Below are 20,712 nucleotides of genomic sequence, written 5' to 3' on the forward strand. Positions count from 1 at the left end.
CTAAAATATTCACTATGTGCCATACCATTTATGTTCTTCTCTTATTTTTGTCTTTTTTTCCCTCTTCTACAAGCTTAGTCTGGATTCCTTAAGAACTATCTTCCAAGATACTAATTCTCTCTCAATCTGACAATTTTGGTTACTACTTTTATTACTATTTTTTTTATTACTACAATTTTCAAGTCTCAAATGTCCATTTCTCTTAAACATGCTACACGTCTTTAAGAACAAAAGTAATTTACCCTTGTATTTAGTAAGCAGAGTTGGGGAAAGTTGGTAAGTCTGCTTATTGTGATTTTTATTTCTGCCATAGTTCTCTTTACATGCCTAATTATTTTACTATGCAATACTCTATTTGAAAACTTTGTTCAAATTACTTGAAATCAAGACTGTTATTATCATTATCCAGAGTAAATTTTACATCTGCTTCTGTTAGACTCATGGGTTCCTAGCAATTCAAAATCATTTAGGTCTTTTTGCAGTGATTTGAAATTCCCTAGTCAACTTGGAGAGCTGAGTGCTGGTTCTGCAATGATAGATATATCTTCCACCCATCAGCTTGTTTGAGTACTGTTTAAGATTCTAATTCAAAACATGAGTTTTCTTCAGTCTTGACCATTTATGTTCTAGGACTCCAAAGATTCTGACTGCAACTTGAACAAATATGTCAACAGTACTACTGAGTCTCTTGCCCACATTTTCTGAGTCACTGACTGAACTCAGCTCAGGAATTCATTATGTTTCAAAAAATTTAACTCATTTATATCTTGCCTCTCTCTATTGTTACTGTCATCAGTGGGAGATCAGTTCTACTCTGTCACTACTACTAATTTCATTCAAGCTTGTATTTCATTTCTTTTTTTTCTTTTTTTTTTTTTTTTTTTTGGTTTTTTCGAGACAGGGTTTCTCTGTGTAGCTTTGGTGCCTGTCCTGAAACTCACTGTGGAGACCAGGCTGGCCTCGAACTCACAGAGATCCGCCTGCCTCTGCCTCCCAAGTGCTGGGATTAAAGGCGTGCGCCACCACCGCCCGGCGTATTTCATTTTTTTAACAGCAGCAAATGTACCTCTTTAGCCCCAGTCAGGAACGGTAATGCCTGTAGTCATGGCTGCTTCTAGTTTGACTCATCACAGCTTGCTTCTGTGCTTGGTTTTCTGAGATAGGTTTGTCTGTTTGTCTTTCTCAAATCAACAGAAATTATCTGAGGTAGCCAGTGAGAGGGCTCAGTGGGTAAAAGCACTTGGGACAAAGCCTAACAACCTGAGTTCCATTCCTGGGACCTACATGGTGGAGAGAACGAGTTCTGTAAGCTGTCCTCTGACCCACACACCTACATGCAAATACATAATGTAGTAAAAAAGAAATGATCTGAGGCCTAAGATGAAATAATCTGTATTGATTTTACCACGAAGGATGCCACTTCATCAATCTCAGACCACTTCAAACTTAACTCACCATTTGAAATAACAAAAAGTGTTGTGAAATGGGGTTGCAAATAACTTTTGGGTTATAATTTTTGTACTGTGCCAAGATGTCGTCTTCATAGTCCCTGACAGTAATAAAAGGTTCATTATATGAGAGAGTAGATGGCTATGGAGGGAAAATCTTCTAGTAGACCTCAGACCTCAGCAGCCCTTATACTTTCCATTTCCCCATCTGCCCCGGGATGGCATGTGCTCATGGGTACTCAGAAGCACAGATTTCTAAGTTGTTTTCCTCTTGCTTTGGCATTACAGTTCTTTAAAGAAAATCCTCCTTTCTCCATGAAAACTTTTTTTGAGAGAGTTGATGCAAATCTTTCAAAGACCAACATCTATTTATACATGTAAGTTACTACATATTTTTAAAAGAATAACACATGCAATAGATTTATTCACTGTTCATTTCTGAACAGGAGGAGAACCACAAAAGTCTGAGAAGACCTGACAATCCCAGGAATTCTTTCTTTCTGGTGCTATCCTCAAGAGAGATCTTGAGGATAAATTGAAGCTATTAGCTCTAAAGTTCTCAGACCTCAGAAGAATTATCTACAGAAACTATCAAAGCAGAAAGAGAAAACACCAGTAAGGGAAGAAGTCCTCAAACGCACTCTTCACCATTCTCAGGACGGTGTGCTCAGGAGCCACCATTCCCACTCTTGTCACTGACAGGCTGCCTTCAAATCCTTCCTGGGCTTTTGTTACTCCAGGCAGCTTTCCAAACATAAAAGAACAGTTATTTACAATTCCTAGGCCTGAGTTATAACTATCGTCAGCTGGATTACACTGCAATGTTAGTGCAGCTCTACAGAACACAGGTCTCTGGAAAGCTTGTGTGTCTTGGCCAGGTGAAAAGGAATTTAGTCATCAAAGCAGCTGAGGGATCTTTCTGTGGCTCATTTTACACTTGTAGGTGGTCCTTCAGTGTGTGCTCCAAGGCCAGCTTCACAGCAAGGTTCCTGACACAGACCATTTAAACTGGGAGCCAGACAACATTTTTCTCTTTTAAATTATATGAAATTAGTGGTATTCTGGTAAATTGCCCCCATTGTGCATTAAATAATCTTATTTAGACATCTACACTAAATACATTTTTTATACAGATTATGTTAACTTTTTTCTTAAAAATTCTTTGAATAATTCAATCTAAAATGCTTTATTCTGAGATTAGTTATGACAGTGGTATCTTTAAGCAAATATCCTTTAATTAAAGTTCAAAAATGATCAGTATATGGCTTTTAGGGTTTTTTTTTTCCTTCTGACATATCAAACTTTAAATAATCTACTTAGCACATGCTGACAACTACTAATTTATGAGCTCTCCAACACCCTGAAAGGGATATTTTAGAGAGGAACTCACTGTGTGTTTCTGCCACAAGGCGGCACTGAACATGCTGCTGTTGGCTCCCTTGGAAGACTGCACTGTATATGCCAAAGTGCATTTTGGCATAAAGGTTGGTCATTCATATACCTGAGATGCCAGCAATTCCATACCGAAGGCATATGTCCCAGCCTACAGCAGTGATTCTCAAAATAAGGTTTTTGGACTAGTATCACCCTCATCTCATGAGAATATATTAGACATTAAAATTCTTGGGACCCAACCTAAACCTACCAAATCAGAAATCCAATATATGTTTTAACAAGCCCTTAAGTGATTCTGATGTCTGATATAGTACTAACACAATCAATTACTTTGTAATACAGGAGATGAATGAAAATATTCCAGCTACACTTACAAGACTAATAAAACTAAACCATATATATAGATCTGACCAATAACATAGGTCTATGATATATTTTATAGAAGGCAAACAAGGAAGATTGGTTAGTATATTATTTAAGAAGGAAAAACCTTGTATGACAAAGCAATAAAACTGTTTTTAAAACAAGAAAATGATATACCTTTCATTCTCTACAGTTTACCTCAGAGGAAGCAGGGGGATGCGTGAGGAAATTATTTCCAGGAACTACAACTATACTGGTAACAACTTATCTCTTACGTGGTAAGGTCACAGGCTTTCCAATACCATTTTATTACTATATAATCATGTATATATCAAATACTGCATAATACATTTTAAATCCAGAAAACAAAAATAAAAATGCTGCTAATAATTATAGCCATTACATTAAATGAGAAATGAGATCTTATCTAAATGCTAATAAATTATTAAATTGTGATACTGTCATTCAGTTACAAGGAAATGATATAATCACAGTATGAAATTCCCCAAACGAATTTTAAGAATCACTTTAAAAAAACCACTAAAGACATGAGAAAGCATGGAAGCAGTCAGATAATGGGGGTAAATGTACAGTACAGGGAGCAGAGGAAAATACAGGGAAAGGTCATTAATGGAGATTATGGGGAACTCTATGTCTTCTTTATACACTTAACATTTTTCTTCTCTGTGTAATACTATTTAATTAGAATCATTATGGATTTTAAAGTGTTGCTGAAACAAGTAACTCTTAAATTATTAAAGAAAACTGTCAATTTTCTGTCTAAACTGGGGAGGAAATGGGCACTTTACAGATATTTTGTTGTAATTTATAAGGTATATAATTCAAAATTTTGTATTTTCTGCCATAAAATTGCATGTCTGTATAGTTATCACTTCTCATTAAACAATTTCATTTACTTATAAGGGGGAAAATCATCACAGAAACCATGGTCCAATTATGACTTCATTAAGAAAATAAAAAAAAACTTAGAATAACACAAAAAGAACAAAAATTTTAAAATTATCAATTGTTGACTGGCTTTCAACAACACAGAAGAAAGACACAAATTCTGCTGTATTTCCTGTCATAGTGAGAAATCATCACAAAAATCAAGGTCAGGCAACAAAGGCTTGTTACATACCTCTTTCTCCAATATTCTAGCAATCTCACCAAGGGTCCGATCCAAAGCTGAAGCCTTATTGTTTACCCACGAGCCACTGTCTTGTACTTGAACTTGTTTTACAAGATCTTTGGCTAATCTTTGAAGCCTTGAATACAAAGGGAGAAACTGCATTAATTATGTATGTATGGGTATATAAATATATATGAATTTTTTTTGGAGATCATAACCTTCATTTCTCTAAACATGTGAAACACAAGTTACTTTCAATATTCTACCTGAAACTTCTCCAGAGAGCAGCCAGGGGAGGCAAACAGACAAAATTGTAGCTCTTCATCTTTAACACCACCCATTTATTCCCCATCTAATAAAATGACTAGCAGACAACATCAGCCTTGGCTGCACTAATAGAAAGCATTCTTTCTGTGTGATCCTCAAATTAGAAAAGACTTGGGAGTGGGAGAAAGTGACAGAATCATGATCTGAACATGAGTAAAGAACCTGAGAAGGCTTCACATTCTGATCCAAATCCTCCTGTTAGACTCAGATATAGAAGCACTGAAAATTCCCTCAATGTTGATCTTCCCACGGTCTACTTTATAGGCAGTTTAGGCAGTTTGGTATTCCTTACTAGAACAAGAGTATTCATTTGCTTTCTATTTAGGAGTGCCATACATTTTCTAGGTTGTAAGATTCCTCAGAGAAGGAGCTAAGGTTAACATCTCATAGTAGCCCTCCCTTTACTTTCCTTTACTTCTTGGTCCATCCTTCTTTCCTATTGATTCCCTCGAGCAGTCAATGAGTTGCCAGATGGTCTTCCAGATACTCCCCAAGTCTATTCTCCCTCTCTCATCTGTCTTCAAACTTTTCAAGTATGACAGACTCCACAAGACATAACTACAATCAAATTCTTAAAAAACTGTATTAGACATACCCTCTGTTGTTTCATTCATTACTTACATTGGACGAGCTCCTCTCTCGTTTATTTTTATGAGCTTATGTTTCATACAGAGAACAGAGGCTAGTAGAAGAAAACCAAGTCTCATCATTACCTCTAGTCACTCATCTCTTCTTATGTCTCCTATTACAGCCTAGGGAGGTCCCCTCTTCATCAGCAGAGCTAAACCCTCTACACAAACTGCAATGAGGTTCTTCTGGATCTCAATTCCTTTTCTTTCTGTCTTAGTCTTTGAAAATACTCTTCATTTCCTCCTGAAATGCTTTCTCCACTCTCACATTACATAGGAAATCCCTATATATCTCTCTGATTTTATCACAGAAGTCACTTTCTGTACTTTGGCTATTTCTTTAATGCACTTATCACAGGCAAATTAAATACTTAATGCGCTGTTTAATGTGTGCTTTTCCCATGAAGAGTTTTCTATAATGACATATATGTTCTTTGTTTGCTTATCCCAACATGGTAATTTCCAGCTCCATGTGGTTATTGAGCACATGGAGTATACTAAGCACTGAACACTAAATTGTATTGAATTTTAAGAGTTTAGTGGTAATGCATGTGCGACTAGAAGCTATTGAATTAGGCAGTGCAAAAGCAAATGTAATTTACATTATATTGCTCAATTGTTGTGTGCCATTTGAGTTATCAAAGAAACTTGCTCTAAAAGTGGGGTAATCCCCCCAACTTCAGAAACAAATATGTTTATGCTAAGTGTTTCCCTAAACCCTGGTCTGGGTCAGGTTGATCCCTATCTCTGTAACAGAGAGGGAAGACAAGAAGCTTAGGGTATTAAAAACACTGTCCTCGCTGGGCGTTGGTGGTACATGCCTTTAATCCCAGCGCTCGGGAGGCAGAGGCAGGTGGATCTTTGTGAGTTCGAGGCCAGCTTGGGCTACCAAGTGAGTTCCAGGAAAGGCGCAAAGCCACACAGAGAAACCCTGTCTCAAAAAACCAAAAAGAAAAGAAAAAAAAAAAAAAAAAAACTACTGTCCTCAAGAACATCTAGAAACCAAGCCATTTCCAGCAGAGGTGACTGCTGTTTATCCCCTGATATAAAATGCATACAGTGAGAACATGAAGGCAGATGTTCAGACACAGGAAGCTCATCCATGGAGAAAAGTTCAATCAGGAATTCTAGGTCACTACTCTAATTTCCCTTTTTTTGCTGTGTGTTGTGAGCACCAGATTTGATGATGCTATCGATGCTATTTGTCCCTTTACTTGAAAGCCTCAACTATGGGGACTTCATGCTCTGCCCTGTGACTCTCTTAATTGGAACTCCAGTGGTTCCCTAGTCAATTTCTGCTAGACACTTGTAAGCCCCCAAATTGATGTAACCTTTTGCTTGCTCTCTCAACTGAGCTATTCACTTGTCTCTGTTGGATGGACTGAGTAGCCAATTTGTCAATGTTTTGCTATATATCTTCTTGTAACATGAATCTTAAATGGTCTTATTAATAAAACACACAGAGCCAGGTATTGGGGTAAATTCTGAAAGATCAGAGAGACAGAAGAAGCCATAGCTAACCTCACCTTGCCAACTTCTCAGCTGATCTTGTTTCCTCAAACTTGAAGCCTCTGAGTCCTCATCCGAATGGATCTCAGCTGAACTGCTGCTAAAAGCCTAAAAGCTATGTGTTTTTCCCAACAAGACATAAGATTTCAAGTGCTGGGATTAAAGGTGTGTGCTACCACTGCCTAACCTCTATGTTTAATGTAGTGGCTGTTTCTGTTCTCTGACTGTTCTGTAGATAAGTTTATTGGGGTGCACAATATATCAACCACATCTTCTGCTTCTATTTTCTATTCACTATTTAGTGTTTGCTCACTATATACTTAATAAACTCACTCATTTAAAATTGAAAGTATGACTGTTGTAGATCCTTCTCTGGACTGCACAGAACATACAGTGTCAAGTTCATGAAAGAGGTTCCTTATCTACCACTGAACACATTAGGTGTACAAAAATGTACTCATTAGTTATTTATTGAGTGAATACTGTTGACAAGAAATTTCTTCTTTAATATTACCAATATCTATTAATCTTATAGGCTACAAATTAACTTCATGTATGGACTTTCTTTAGTCATTTTAGTAACACTGTCACTTCGTACTGTGTCTGAAAACTGAGGAAGCTAAAGAAGGCTCAGGGAAGTTAGACAACTTTCTCAAGGCCAATCAGCTGTGAAATTTACTACTGGGACTCACACATTTGATCTCCAACTCCCATGCCACATTAGTCAACCCAAGTAGAGAAGATTGGTTCACAGAAGAGTAATTTCATAAAATACAATTTTACTTAAAATTTATTCAGATAAAATTTAAAAATTTGTCAAAGAATACAATAGTAACTACAACTCAAAAAGCAGCAGTGAACTACAGTTTAAGTCTCATCTATCAGTAAGTCAAAGAAAGAATATAAACTCTAAAAACCAAAGTACCTATGCTTAAAATCTGGAGCCAGCACATACCATGTGTATTACCCCTAGGGATATTATTTCATTTTTTTAAGATAGTCTCATTTATTAATTTTTTAAGTCAATTGTGCAATGAGATTAAAAAAGAGGGAGAGAGATGGAATTGTTCAAATCATTGTTTTGACATCACTAAGATACCATGTGGATTTTTCCCTTTCATGTAGTAAAACAAATGTAAAGACTTTATTTATTCAGTCAAAACATTTTTTAACCAACTATGGTATGCAAAGAGCTAATATAAATCAGAAAATAAAGAAAGATTTTCTACCCTGGTATTGATAAATATTGTATTGCTATAATAAATGGTATTTGATTAGAAATACTACTCTTTTTATGTGCATCTCGTCTTAATTAGATTTTTTTTAACTTAAGATTTTTGCATCCATGTTCATTACACAGTTCATTATTTTTGGTCTAGGCTTCATTCAAAACTCACAGCCTGGCCTAGTGAAATATTGAAGCCTGAGGACCTGAGTTCTATCTTTAGGAACCACATGCTAGAAGGGGAAACTGAGTCTGAGGAATTCCTCAGACCTCTATACACTATGCCTACAAAGAGAAACAAAGATAAGTAGGTTTCTTTTTTTTTTTTTTCCAGAAAATGGAGACTGTAGAGATGGTTCAGCTGTTAAGAGCACTTGCTAGTCTTTCGTGTCTGAACATAGGTAATGGAATCCAGAAAGCTGGCTCATACACCAGGGATAATCTTGATCACACTGCCAGGGGCCCCTCAAACAGGTCCAGCTAAATATACACAGTCCCCCATATGCATAGGGTCTAGTCTGGTCCCATGCAGGTTCCATAGCTGTCAGGCTAAAATTCTTGAATTCCTTTAAGCTTGGTTCAGTTGTCTCTGTAGATGTCCCCATCAAGATCTTGATGCCCATAACCATTGCTCATTTAATCCCTCTTCCCTCTCTTCTACTGGACTCTCAGAGCTCAGCCTGGTGTATGGTTTTGGATCTCTGCATCTGCTTCCATCAGTTATTGGATGAAGTCTCTATGATGACAGTTAAGGTATTCACCAATCTGATTCACCAGGATAGGCCCGTTCAGACACCTTCTCCACTACTGCTAGTAGTCTAAAGTGGGTTCATCCTTGTGGATTACAGGAACTTCTCCTAGTAACTTGTATCTCCTTAGTCCCTTCATGCCTCCCTCTGTCATTGTTTGTTTTATATGTGTGGCTGTTTTGCATGCAAACCTATTTGTGAAGCATTGGAATGTCCAGTGCCTGTGGAAGACAGACTATGTCTGTCCCTGTGGGACTGGAGTTAATGACTGTTTTGAACGTCTATGTGGGTGCCTGGGAATCAAATTCAATTCTGCTGAAAGAACAGCAAGTGCTCTTATTTCATTTTCTACATTATAGTTTCTTTATCTTAAAAGCCAGGTCTCTCTCTCTCTCCCCTCCTCTCCTCTCCTCTCCTCTCCCCTGCCTTCCCCCTTCTCCCTCATTCTGCCTCCCCAGACTCTTTTAATATCAGAGATTGCACCTAATACCATTCACTACAATAGGCAATAAATAAATCATTGTCTAAATCAACTGTAATTACTAAACCTTAACAAGGTCTAGACCAAACAAAAGGAAAAGCGGAATACAAAATATAAAACAATACCAGCATCATTTCTCTTCTAATCAAGTAGGAAACAGACTCCCATCTAACACTAGTTACTGATCTTAACCATGGAGAAGAGCACTAGCAGTAAACTTCACTGTGCAATGGATAAGTAACTACTTTGGCTTTTGGTTGAATAAGTCTGCCAGTATGTAACTGAATATCCAGCCATAATAACAGAAGCTGGCAGTATTCTTACCAAGAATGCTCACATTCCATTGGAAACCAGAAGGACTTAGGGAAGTACAAGGACCATTTTAATTCACAGAATGAAAGGAGCTTATATTTCACTGAGTTAAATCAGTCTGAGGTACATATGAACCTACCTTCAAGGAAGAATGCCAAATCAAGGGGGTACTTGGTAACATGAGCTAAACCCCAGTGCCTTTCCCTGCCACTACTCAAGCGGCACAGACAATATAGCCCCTTTCAAGAAAAACAAAACATCAGATTTTGATGGTTATTATCAATAATTATAGAGCACTGCAGAAGTCAAGCTGAAGTCTGTATCTTTCCTAAAGTCTATGGACAAAAGCAGCTTAGAGAAGGCAGCTTTCAACACAGAAATCGTTATTAGGGTTACTTTTGACAGGTAATTTTTTTTAGCAAAAAGCAAAAGTAGAGAAAGTAATTCCTTGCCTAATGTATGAGAAGTATCTGTTATGTAAACAGCTTTGTGGAGAATGTTAAGAGATGGACATTTTATTCTTAAAATATGAACAAATTTCAACAACTCTAAGCTCAAATTTGTCATTGACAGATGTAAATACAGAACAATCTCTAGGGAATTATATCATTTGTTCACTTAAAAGTACAATATACAACACACGTTGAAGTTGTAACACTTGGGGTGCTAACACTTCCCCCGACAAACCAGAGACTATCTAAAAAGCCCCAGTGGCAAGTATGGGAAACTTCTTTTTGAGTTGTTGGTCAGAAGAGTACAAGAGATTTCCCAAGACAATGTAGGCTGTTGCTGTTGCCATTGGTGCTTTCCAGAAAAAGAAGGTAAGACCCTATTGCTGAAGACACCACAAACTTCAGATACTGTGGATGATCAATCTGGTTTTATGATCTTGGAACCTCTTCCCTGAGGATTAGTTCTCATAATATCAGAATGAGCCACGGAAGTTGCCAAGAGAGAAAAGCATTCAGCACTCCTATCCCAATTAACACCTTTGAACCATAACAATAACCAGAATGGCAACGTAGTGAAATAGTGGCACTTACATCCAGGAGGTAACCAACAGTCATTTAACTAGATTTAAGATCTGCTCAATAGGAGGGAATTCATACCTGGAACTCTAAATCTAGCTAACTACCCATGACTGGTGAGGCTGGAACCTAAAGGAGATCCTACTATTGTCATTTTCCTAAACTAGTATAACCTCTAACTGCATTCTAAATAAGTAGCTTAAGTGTAACTCTGTTGTGTGATATTTTGATTGTGTTCTGACAAATAAAGCTTGCTTGGAGTCAGAGGGTGAAGCTAGCAACTAGCTGACCAAAATTAACCATAGATATTTGGAGGACTATAGACAGATAGGAGACAGGAAGTAGTAAGGCGGGGCTGAGAGGAGGGTCCTGGCCTTTTTGGAGGAAGAAATGGAAAAGGTAGGAAGTCACCAGTGGCTGCTCCCCTGCTCCTCTGATCTTTCAGGTTCTTATCCCAACATCTGACTCTCAATTTTTATTGATAGAAAATAACTAGTTAAGGCTTCATAGATCTCAATCCTCAATTTGTTGCTGGTATCTCTTGGTATGGAAAAAATGACATCATTTTCTGTTTTAGAGAACTGTGCAAACCACACACTTAGATGAGTATGTTGGATGTACCTAATGTTATCAACTGTTCTGCTACTAAGCATCTCCTCAATGGAGCAAGCTAGGAATGTCTGCATACCACTTTACATTTATACATCTATGTTTATCCATATATATTAGAAAACACACATTTTCATAATCTAATTCAATACCAGAGAGTTTTGCTATTTTTTTCTGGCTATAATAACTGTTCTCTCTAGTAGTTAGCAACCTGTCTTTTACCACCCCTAATATATCTACATATTTAGCCAATTATCCTCCAAAACATATTGTCTGTGTTACTGTATATATGCCATTGTCCACACTAGGGCTTTTATTGCCCATTTGGGGCTCTCTGATAAATTTGAGTTTTGACATTGTTTGCCATTGCTTCCCACCTCAACTCCCCATCCCTCAAATGGACTCTGGCAAACTTTCCTAAGATGTCTTTCCATAGAGAAGCTCCATTCATTCTTATTGGATTCCCGTTAGCAGACCATACTGCCCTATTCCATATCAAAGTTTCTACTCCAGACTACTCAAGTGCTGATACCCTATTGTAACATGGTTGCTTCACTTAATGGTTAAAGTGCTGGTTTTCTTTTGAAAGAAGGACAATAAACCAGAGTGAGAGGAAAAAGTATAATTTTTACATATAATCAGGAATAATTTTAAAGGAAAAAAATTTTACATGTACTATTTAGTTACCAAATTCATGTAGAAGAGGCAGGAAGAATGTCTGACTCTTTCCCTTTACTGATTTTATTATCTTCCAGAAATAATTGACTTTTTTGAATGTTATAAACTCATGGCTTCCACTTGTTTGCTATGTTTCAATCAATCAGTACAATTAATTATCCTTCATGAAATTCTAACTGCCCATCTTTTACAAGGAGACTCTTCAAGTTGATGCCTGAGTTCTTTAATAATATAACAGTAGTCTTTAAGACCTTCCTTACCAGATGTGTGACATTGTATTCAGATATGGAATCTCCCAATTCAACGTATCTTTCTTTCTTTTTATGAGAAATGATATTTCAGGTCCTAAATCTGTGAGCATTAGTGAACAAAACTGCCATTAAGTCACTGTTTGTAAGTCTTCTTAACAGACAAATCTAGCAAGTCAGCGTGTGTGTGTGTGTGTGTGTGTGTGTGTGTGTGTGTGTGTGTGTGTGTGTATGTATGTGCGTGCACGCGTGCATATACATTCATATATACATACATGTGTATAAAGGTGTTAACACACATACAAAAATATATAACATTCAAAGTTAAAAAAAATCTTATAAACTCATATGAATTTTACCTGATTTCTACTATATTCGACCAACCTCCTTTATTCAAGACTGAGAACTCCATTTCTTTGGGGCACATTAAGTTAAAGAATTCTAGTCTCTAAGATAGAAATCATGTCTGACACTCTTAACTTGGCCAAGGACCCATGGTTGAGGACGTCATAAGCCCAAGGAGAGAACTTACTATTGTTATTCTACTAAATGGACATAGTATTAAACTGCCTCTTAAGTATTTGCCTTTGTACCCATAGATTAGTGCATCATTTAACACTCATCAGAGACGCTTCCTTTTGTAATAGATGACAATCACAATAGAAACCCACAAATAGTCAACATGAAGAAACAAAGAGACTAAAAACCTGTGGTGTAATGAACTCTACACAACTAGGTCACAATTCCTCACAACAGTATGTTCCCCACAGGGCAACCAGCAGGAGCAACAGCAGCCTGTTTTTAAAATACCTTCAATCTTCATATCAAAACTAAGGGGATAAAATTCTTTTCTCAACCCAAAGCTCAGGGATAATCCTAGAAGATGACATAGAAAGATTTTAAGAGCCAGAGAGAGTGCATGACAACAGCAACCATGTTTTTCAGACATGACAGGGCTGTTGCACACAAGAACTCACAGCAGCTCACAGTGCCCGAGCGTTAGTACATGACTATCACAGCAGCCATGCAGGCAGGCATGGCATGGCAAGCATGGCACTGGAATAGTAACTGAGAAGCATATGTGATCCACACACATGAGACAGGGAAAGAGAACTAATCAAATGGTGTAGGCTTTTGACACCTCAAAGCCCACCCCCAATGACACACATTCTCCAACAAGACCACACCTCCTAATCTTTCTCAAATACTTCCACCACCAGGGGACCAAGTATTCAAACATTTGAGCCTATTGTGATCATTCTCATTCAAACCACTACAGAGGGGGTCATGACATTCTATGCCTAATTAAGGAGATATTGGTAACTGAGGGCTGCTGGGAGAGGGAGTCAGTTTCCTTAAGGGATGTGGCCCCATGTTCCAGTAGATGGCCCTACACTCATGTATATACTGGCAGTACTGAGCAGACTCGGTAGGTTGAAAAAAGAAAAAAGAGCACATAAAGTTGAGAAGGAAAAGTGGTGAGATGCATCATCTCCTTTACCTAATATACAGATACACCAGCCCCAGAAGAGCAGTACTACTAAAACTGTCACAGGTACAAAAAATAAACTTTGGGAGACATATTTCCTCACTGTTCCAAACTTTAAACACCAATACTACAAAATTAGTTGAACTATAGTTATTTTATACATAGTATCTTTCTTCTGGGAATTGGATAATTTTAATTCTAAAGGAACTCTAAACTCAATGCTTATTCTTAGACCTTATTTAATGTGTTATTTTGATTGTCTGAAGTTTATTCACTTTCAGTTTTTATTCCAAATAATTATTTTTGTAAAAGACAAGTTTTTAGTTTACAGGAATACTGAACAAAAGCTATTCTAGTAGTTGTTAAGATCTAAGAAAACAAACTGTGTACAACTGCCTACAGGTCTTCAAGGGTAAGCAATCACGCTAAAGCAAGAATGAAAAGAATGAAGTTCTTTTCATTTCGATATGAGGACTGACAATGTTTTAAAGCATGCTGCTGTCACTCCTGCTTGTTGCCCCTGGGAATGGACTGCTGTGAAGAGCACACTGTGTGAGACTAAGGGGCTAACCACAGCAATTCAGTCGAGGAAGGAAAGTAGCTTAAGCTACAGCCCAGTTTCTGAAGCCTTGGCTTCCAATCCCATGCAGAAAAGGAAAACTGACAACAGTAAAAGGTTTCTAAATGCAAAGACCAAACATTAATTTAAAATTAGATACATAATGAATATGAGATGTGCTTACCCATTTAGTAACATGTGACTTCACTGAAGCCTTGGTTCTCAACACACAATTTGCACACTTTGCATTGCACATGCTATCATACCACATAAAACCAACAAAAAAATTACATGAAAAAACCTTGGCACTGATTCAGGACTACTGTATGTCATGAATTACAGTATTTTTACACATATGAAGTTTTCTGACCTCATATGAATATAATACTTTAATTATGGAAAATACACAATTTGCAAGTGTCATTCCTCAGCATTAAAATATCAAATTAAAGCAGTTTTTTTGGGTAGAATGTTTGGTTTTTAGTACTGCTGTTTGAGTTGCTAACTTAAGTTTCACAAAAATTGTAAAATGAGTTTTGCCTTTGGATTAGGAAAACATTTCCAACATTTTATAAAAAGGCCCTACATATACTCTTGCCATTTTATGTTACTTATTTACTTGAAGTGGTAGTCTCAGAATTAAGAATTATAAAATAAAAACATCGGTCAATTCTGGAAATGGTGAAGGTGCTCTATGTCCTTAAGCATCAAATATTCAGCGAAGTTTTAATGCTTTATGTAAAAATCAACTCCATATCATTGATTGAAATGCTTTCATCTTTAAAGAATGGTAAAATAATACGTATATCAAAGAATTGTTTTAAACTAAAGATCTTTATGATTTATTATCAGTAAGCATTCAATTTCCCTAAATAATTGATATATGTACATACTCATGGCTCTATAAAAACTCCTCTAGTGAAAAGGAGTCACATGTGAAAAGAGTTTAAGAGGTCTTAGACAGGGGTAGCAATTTTGGAAGTAGAGAACAGTGGTCACATTCTGAAGGGAAAGGCAATCTGCTAAGTTATTTTAAAAAGAGTATGAAAAATAAGGAAAAGCTTCCATTTTCAAGATGTATTTGCCATTGCCTAAAATGAGCAAGATTAGGAGGACTAGTATTAGGAGTTTCACTTCATACATGTTTATATAAGGGGTCCAAGTGTATAGACATCAAAGTCAAATACTAATTAAACTGGAAACATGGAGTTTGGGAGAACAGTCTGGATTAAAAAATAAATTTAAGCCGGGCGGTTGTGGCTCACGCCTTTAATCCCAGCACTGGGAGGCAGAGCCAGGCAGATCTTTGTGAGTTTGAGGCCAGCCTGGTCTACAGAGTGAGATCCAGGAAAGGCACAAAGCTACACAGAGAAACCCTGTCTCAAAAAAAAAACAAAAAAATAAAATAAAAATAAATAAATAAATTTAAAATCCAGTACTATTTTGTAAAGTTATGAAACTAAAAGATACTACCAAGGAAGAAATTCTCTAGCTGATTTCCTAGACCTTAAGAAGATGAGATGGTACCAAATGAAAGATACTAAAACAGAGAACAGTCAAAGGAGACTTCTCAGAGCTTTATAAGAGAACTACATTAAAGACTTGTAAATAATCACTTTGTGATAGCCAAGACTTGTACATTCCTCTTCCCATAGTTACTTGGGATGTGGCCAGGTGACTTGCTTTGCAATTTTATTTTCTTCACAAAAGCAAATGTGACAAAAGCAAAGGATTTATAAGGGCTTATATACAGGTGTTTTTATTCTGTTGTTAGGTCCAAAAGATCTGGCTTGCCTATTGGAGGAGGTCCATTCAACAATGAAAATCAGTTGGCTAATATGTGAGCAGGGCCCCACTGAGTGTTAGACTCACAGTTGAAACTAACAACAGATAATCAGAAGCCAAGGAAAGCATGGGATTCCAGAGGAGTAGATCAACTGTGTCATGTTCTCTATCAACCACTATACTAACTATTCTATACTCAGCTCAGGTTTTGAAACTTCTACCTAAGAAGGTAAGCATGTGACAAGTTGCCAACTGAATTGTTTACAGTAATTCTTTCTTGCAAATCAGTGAGTTTATAGCAAGATGTATGTGTGTGTGTGTGTGTGTGTGTGTGTGTATACACTGTTCTGTCTCTGAACCCCAGATAAGTTTATATATATCACGAATCTTAAAAGGTCTTATTAATAAAAACAAACCTGGTGTCAGTTATTGGGGTAAATGCTGAAAGATCAGAGAAACAGAACAAGCCACAGCCAACCTCACCTCGCCAATTCCTCAGCTGATCTTGTTTCCTCAGACTGAAAGCCTCTGAATCCTCATCCTAATGGATCTCAGCTGAACTGCTGCTAAAAGCAGTTCCTGGTCCTCATGCCTTATACACCTTTCCGCTTCCTGCCATCACTTCCTGGGATTAAAGGCGTGTGTCACCATGCCTGGCTGCTTCCAGTATGGCTTTGAACTCACAGAGATCCAGACGGATCTCTGCCTCCAGAATGCTAGGATTAAAGGCATGTGCTACCACTGCCTACACTTATGTTTAATATAGTGGCTGTTCTGTCTCTGAACCCCAGATAAGTTTATTGGGGTGAAAAATATATCAACCCCCCATATGTATGTATGTGTATATATATATATATATATATATATATATATATATATATATATATATATATATATATATATATGGAGTTAGGTCAAACATGATTGTGTGTTTGTGCTTATGTACACACATGCACACACACATACCATGTACACATATACTTATTAGAAAAAAGACTTAAAATATGAAATAAGATACTTTAGAGGAGTGGAGTGGAAATACATTTTAAAAATAAAGACCATTGAATTATGAGTTTGTTGAAAACATGGATAGGCTAATTAGTGTGCCCAGCTAACATCAGCTATTGTCTAGTAAAGTTTCATTTGTATTATGTGAAAATTAGAACAAAGTCACAACACATACTACATGTGGCTTTTTGAACTATAAAGTTCTAGCCTTAAGATTCATAAAATCTGCCGGGCGGTGGTGGCGCACGCCTTTAATCCCAGCACTCAGGAGGCAGAGCCAGGCGGATCTCTGTGAGTTCGAGGCCAGCCTGGGCTACCAAGTGAGTTCCAGGAGAGGCGCAAAGCTACACAGAGAAACCCTGTCTCGAAAAACCAAAAAAAAAAAAAAAATTCATAAAATCTAAAATATTTTACAATCTGAACCCTTGTCTGAATGTAATATTCACTCCTGGATTCAGATAGTAAGAAAATGCAGATAAAAGAAAAGAAAAAGAAAAATCCTAATTTAAAAGTTAGAAATCACTAGATAATATAAAATAACCACAACAGGCTTATGTTTGACCATTTGGGTCCTAGCTTGCTTGAGGTGCTGCTTTGGGAGGTTGTATAACTTTTAGAAGGTAGATTCTGCTTGCCTGATATGGGTCACGGAGGGGCACAGAAGGACTGGAAGTTCACAGCCTGACTCTGATCCTTCCTCATTCAACGTTTCTTGATTCACCAAGATGATAATCTCATGCCATCACAGCTGTAAGCAGCTCCTACCACAGTGCCTTTCCCACTATGGTGGACATAGCCTTCAACTGTAAACCAAAGTAAACCACTCCTCTCTCCATTTGCTTCTTATCAGGTATTTGGCTGCAGTGTCTAGAGAAATAACTAATAATGAATAATAAATATAAGTTATAATAAATATAACTTTTTGTGCACAGGGACAAATACCCAAACTAGTGGAAACACATGAACTGTGAACCAATAGCTGAGGAGTTCCCATGGAACTGAACCAAGCCCTCTGGATAAGTGAGACAGTTGATTAGCTTGAACTATTAAGGAGGCCCCCAGGCAATGGAACCGGGACCTGTCCCTTAGTGCATGAGCTAGCTTTTTGGAATCTAGGACCTATGCTGAGACATTTTGCTCAGCCTTGGTGTAGGGTGGAGGGGACTGAACCTGCCTCAACTGAATCTACCAGACTGAGTTGAATCTCCAGGGGAGAACTTGCCTTGGAGGAGGTGGGAATGGGAGGTGGGGATTGAGGGGGAAGGCTGGGAGGGTGGGAGGAGGGAGGACAGGGTAATCTGTGGCTGATATGTAAAATTAAATTAATTATAAAATAAAAATATATAAAAAAACAACTTTATGAAGATGATAGAGGACCTAAAAGAGAAAATGAAAAATTCACTTAAAGAAATGGAGGAAAAGACAAACCAAAAATTGGAAGAAATCAAGAAATCTCTTAAAGAAGGTCAAGAAACCCAAGAGAAACAATCAAACAGGTGAAGGAAACAGTTCAAGACTTGAAAATTGAAATAGAAGCAATAAAGAAAACACAAACAGGGAGTTCAGGAAAAGGAAAATCTGAGTAAACGAACAGAAAGTACAGAGGCAAGCTTAACCAACAGAATACAAGAAATGGAAGAGAGAATCTCAGGCATTGAGGACACGATAGAGGAAATAGATTCATCTATCAAAGAAAATGTTAAATCCAAATTTTTAATACAAAACATCCAGGAAATCTGAGACACCATGAAAAGACCAAACCTAAGAATAATAGGGATAGAAGAAGGAGAAGAATTCCAGCTCAAAGACACAGAAAATATATTCAACAGAAATATATATTCAAAGAAATATATATTTCTTTATAGAAGAAAACTTTCCCAACCTAAAGAAAGACATGCCTATGAAGGTACAAGAAGTGTACAGAACACCAAATAGACTGGACCACAAAAAAAAAGTACTCTCGTCACATAATAGTCAAAACACTAAACATACAGAATAAAGAAAGAATCTTAGGAGCAGTAAAGGAAAAAGGTCAAGTAACATATAAAGGCAGACCTATCAGAATTATACCTGACTTCTCAAAGGAAATTATGAAAGCCAGGAGGTCCTGGACAGATACTAAGAAACCATGGATGCCAGCCCAGACTACTATACCTAGCAAAGCTTTCAATCATTGTAGATGGAGAAAACAAGATATTTCATGACAAAACCAGATTTAAACATTACGGGGTTGGGGATTTAGCTCAGTGGTAGAGCGCTTGCCTAGCAAGCGCAAGGCCCTGGGTTCGGTCCTCAGCTCTGGAAAAAAAAAAAAAAAAAAGACAAAACAACAGATTTAAACATTACATATTCACAAATCCAGCCCTACAGAAAGTACTAGAAGAAAACTCGAACTCAAAAAAGCTAGCTGCAACCACCAAAACACAGGCAACAGATAACCTCATATCAACAAATCCCAAAGGGAAACACGCACACACACTACCACCAAAAAATAACAAGAATTAACAAACATTGGTCATTAATATAAATGGACTCACTTCACCTATAAAAAAACACAGACTAACAGAATAGATACCAAAACAGGATCCATCCTTCTGCTGCATATAAGAAACACACCTCAGCTAGGTGATGGTAGGACACGCCTTTAATCCCAGCACTAGGGAGGCACAGCCAGGCGGATCTTTGTGAGTTCAAGGCCAGCCGGGTCTACAGAGTGAGATCCAGGACAGGCACCAAAGCTACACAGAGAAACCCTGTCTTGGAAAAAAAAAAAAAGACAACCTCAAAGACAGACATTACCTCAGAGTAAAGAGTTGGGAAAAAACTTTCCAATCAAATGGACCTAAGAAATAAGCTGCTGTAGCTATCCTAATATCTAAGAAAATAGACTTCAAACAAAATCAATCAAAAGAGATGAAGAAGGGCATTTCATATTCATCACAGGAAAAATCCATCAAGAGAAAGTCTCAATTCTGAACATTTATGCTCCAAATACAAGGACACCCAAATTTGTAAAAGAAACATTACTAAAGCTTAAATCACGCATCAAACCCCACACACTAATAGTGGGAGACTTCAACACCCCATTCTTACCAATGGACAAGTCTGCTAAACAGAAACTTAACAGAGAAATAAGGGAACTAACAGATGTTATGATTTAAATGGACTTAACAGACATCTATAGAACATTTCACCCAAACATAAAAGAATATACCTTCTTCTCAGCACCTCATGGAACCTTCTCTAAAACTGAACACATACTCAGTCACAAAGCAAATCTCAACAGATACTAAAAATTGAAATAACACCCTGTATCTTATTGGATCACCATAGTTTAAAGTTAAAATTCAACAAAAACACAAATTACAGAAAGTCTACAAACTCATGGAAACTGAATAATGCTCAACTGAATTACCACTGGGACAAGGAAGAAATAAAGAAATTAAAGATTTCCTAGAATTCAATGAAAATGAATGTACAACATACTCAAACTTATGGGACACTATGAAAGCAGTGCTAAGAGGAAAGTTCATAGCTCTACATGCCTACATAAAGAAGCTGGAGAAATCTCACACAAGCAACTTAACGCACACCTGAAAGCTCTAGAACAAAAAGAAGCAAACTCATCCAGGAGGAGTAGGCAACAGGAAACAATCAAACTGAGGGCTGAAATGAAGAAAATAGAAACAAAGAGAGCAATACAAAGAATCAATGAAACAAAGAGTTGGTTCTTTGAGA

At 37.2% G+C, this 20,712-nt stretch overlaps 1 protein-coding gene across 5 annotated transcripts in view; it reads right to left on the reverse strand.

Moving 5' to 3' along the window:
* The window catches only part of Scaper (S-phase cyclin A associated protein in the ER), a 379,070-nt gene that overhangs the window by 193,535 nt on the left and 164,823 nt on the right, over positions 1-20,712 (reverse strand). For all 5 annotated transcript variants that reach the window (XM_052760973.1, XM_052760997.1, XM_052760990.1 and 2 more), the window contains one exon: positions 4,348-4,474. In XM_052760973.1, the coding sequence (XP_052616933.1) occupies positions 4,348-4,474 (127 nt within the window). The remainder of the gene's footprint in view (positions 1-4,347; positions 4,475-20,712) is intronic.

Source organism: Peromyscus californicus, unplaced genomic scaffold (assembly GCF_007827085.1).
Source record: "Peromyscus californicus insignis strain IS unplaced genomic scaffold, ASM782708v3 Scaffold_11__1_contigs__length_118956290, whole genome shotgun sequence".
In the NCBI taxonomy this organism is placed as follows: domain Eukaryota; kingdom Metazoa; phylum Chordata; class Mammalia; order Rodentia; family Cricetidae; genus Peromyscus; species Peromyscus californicus.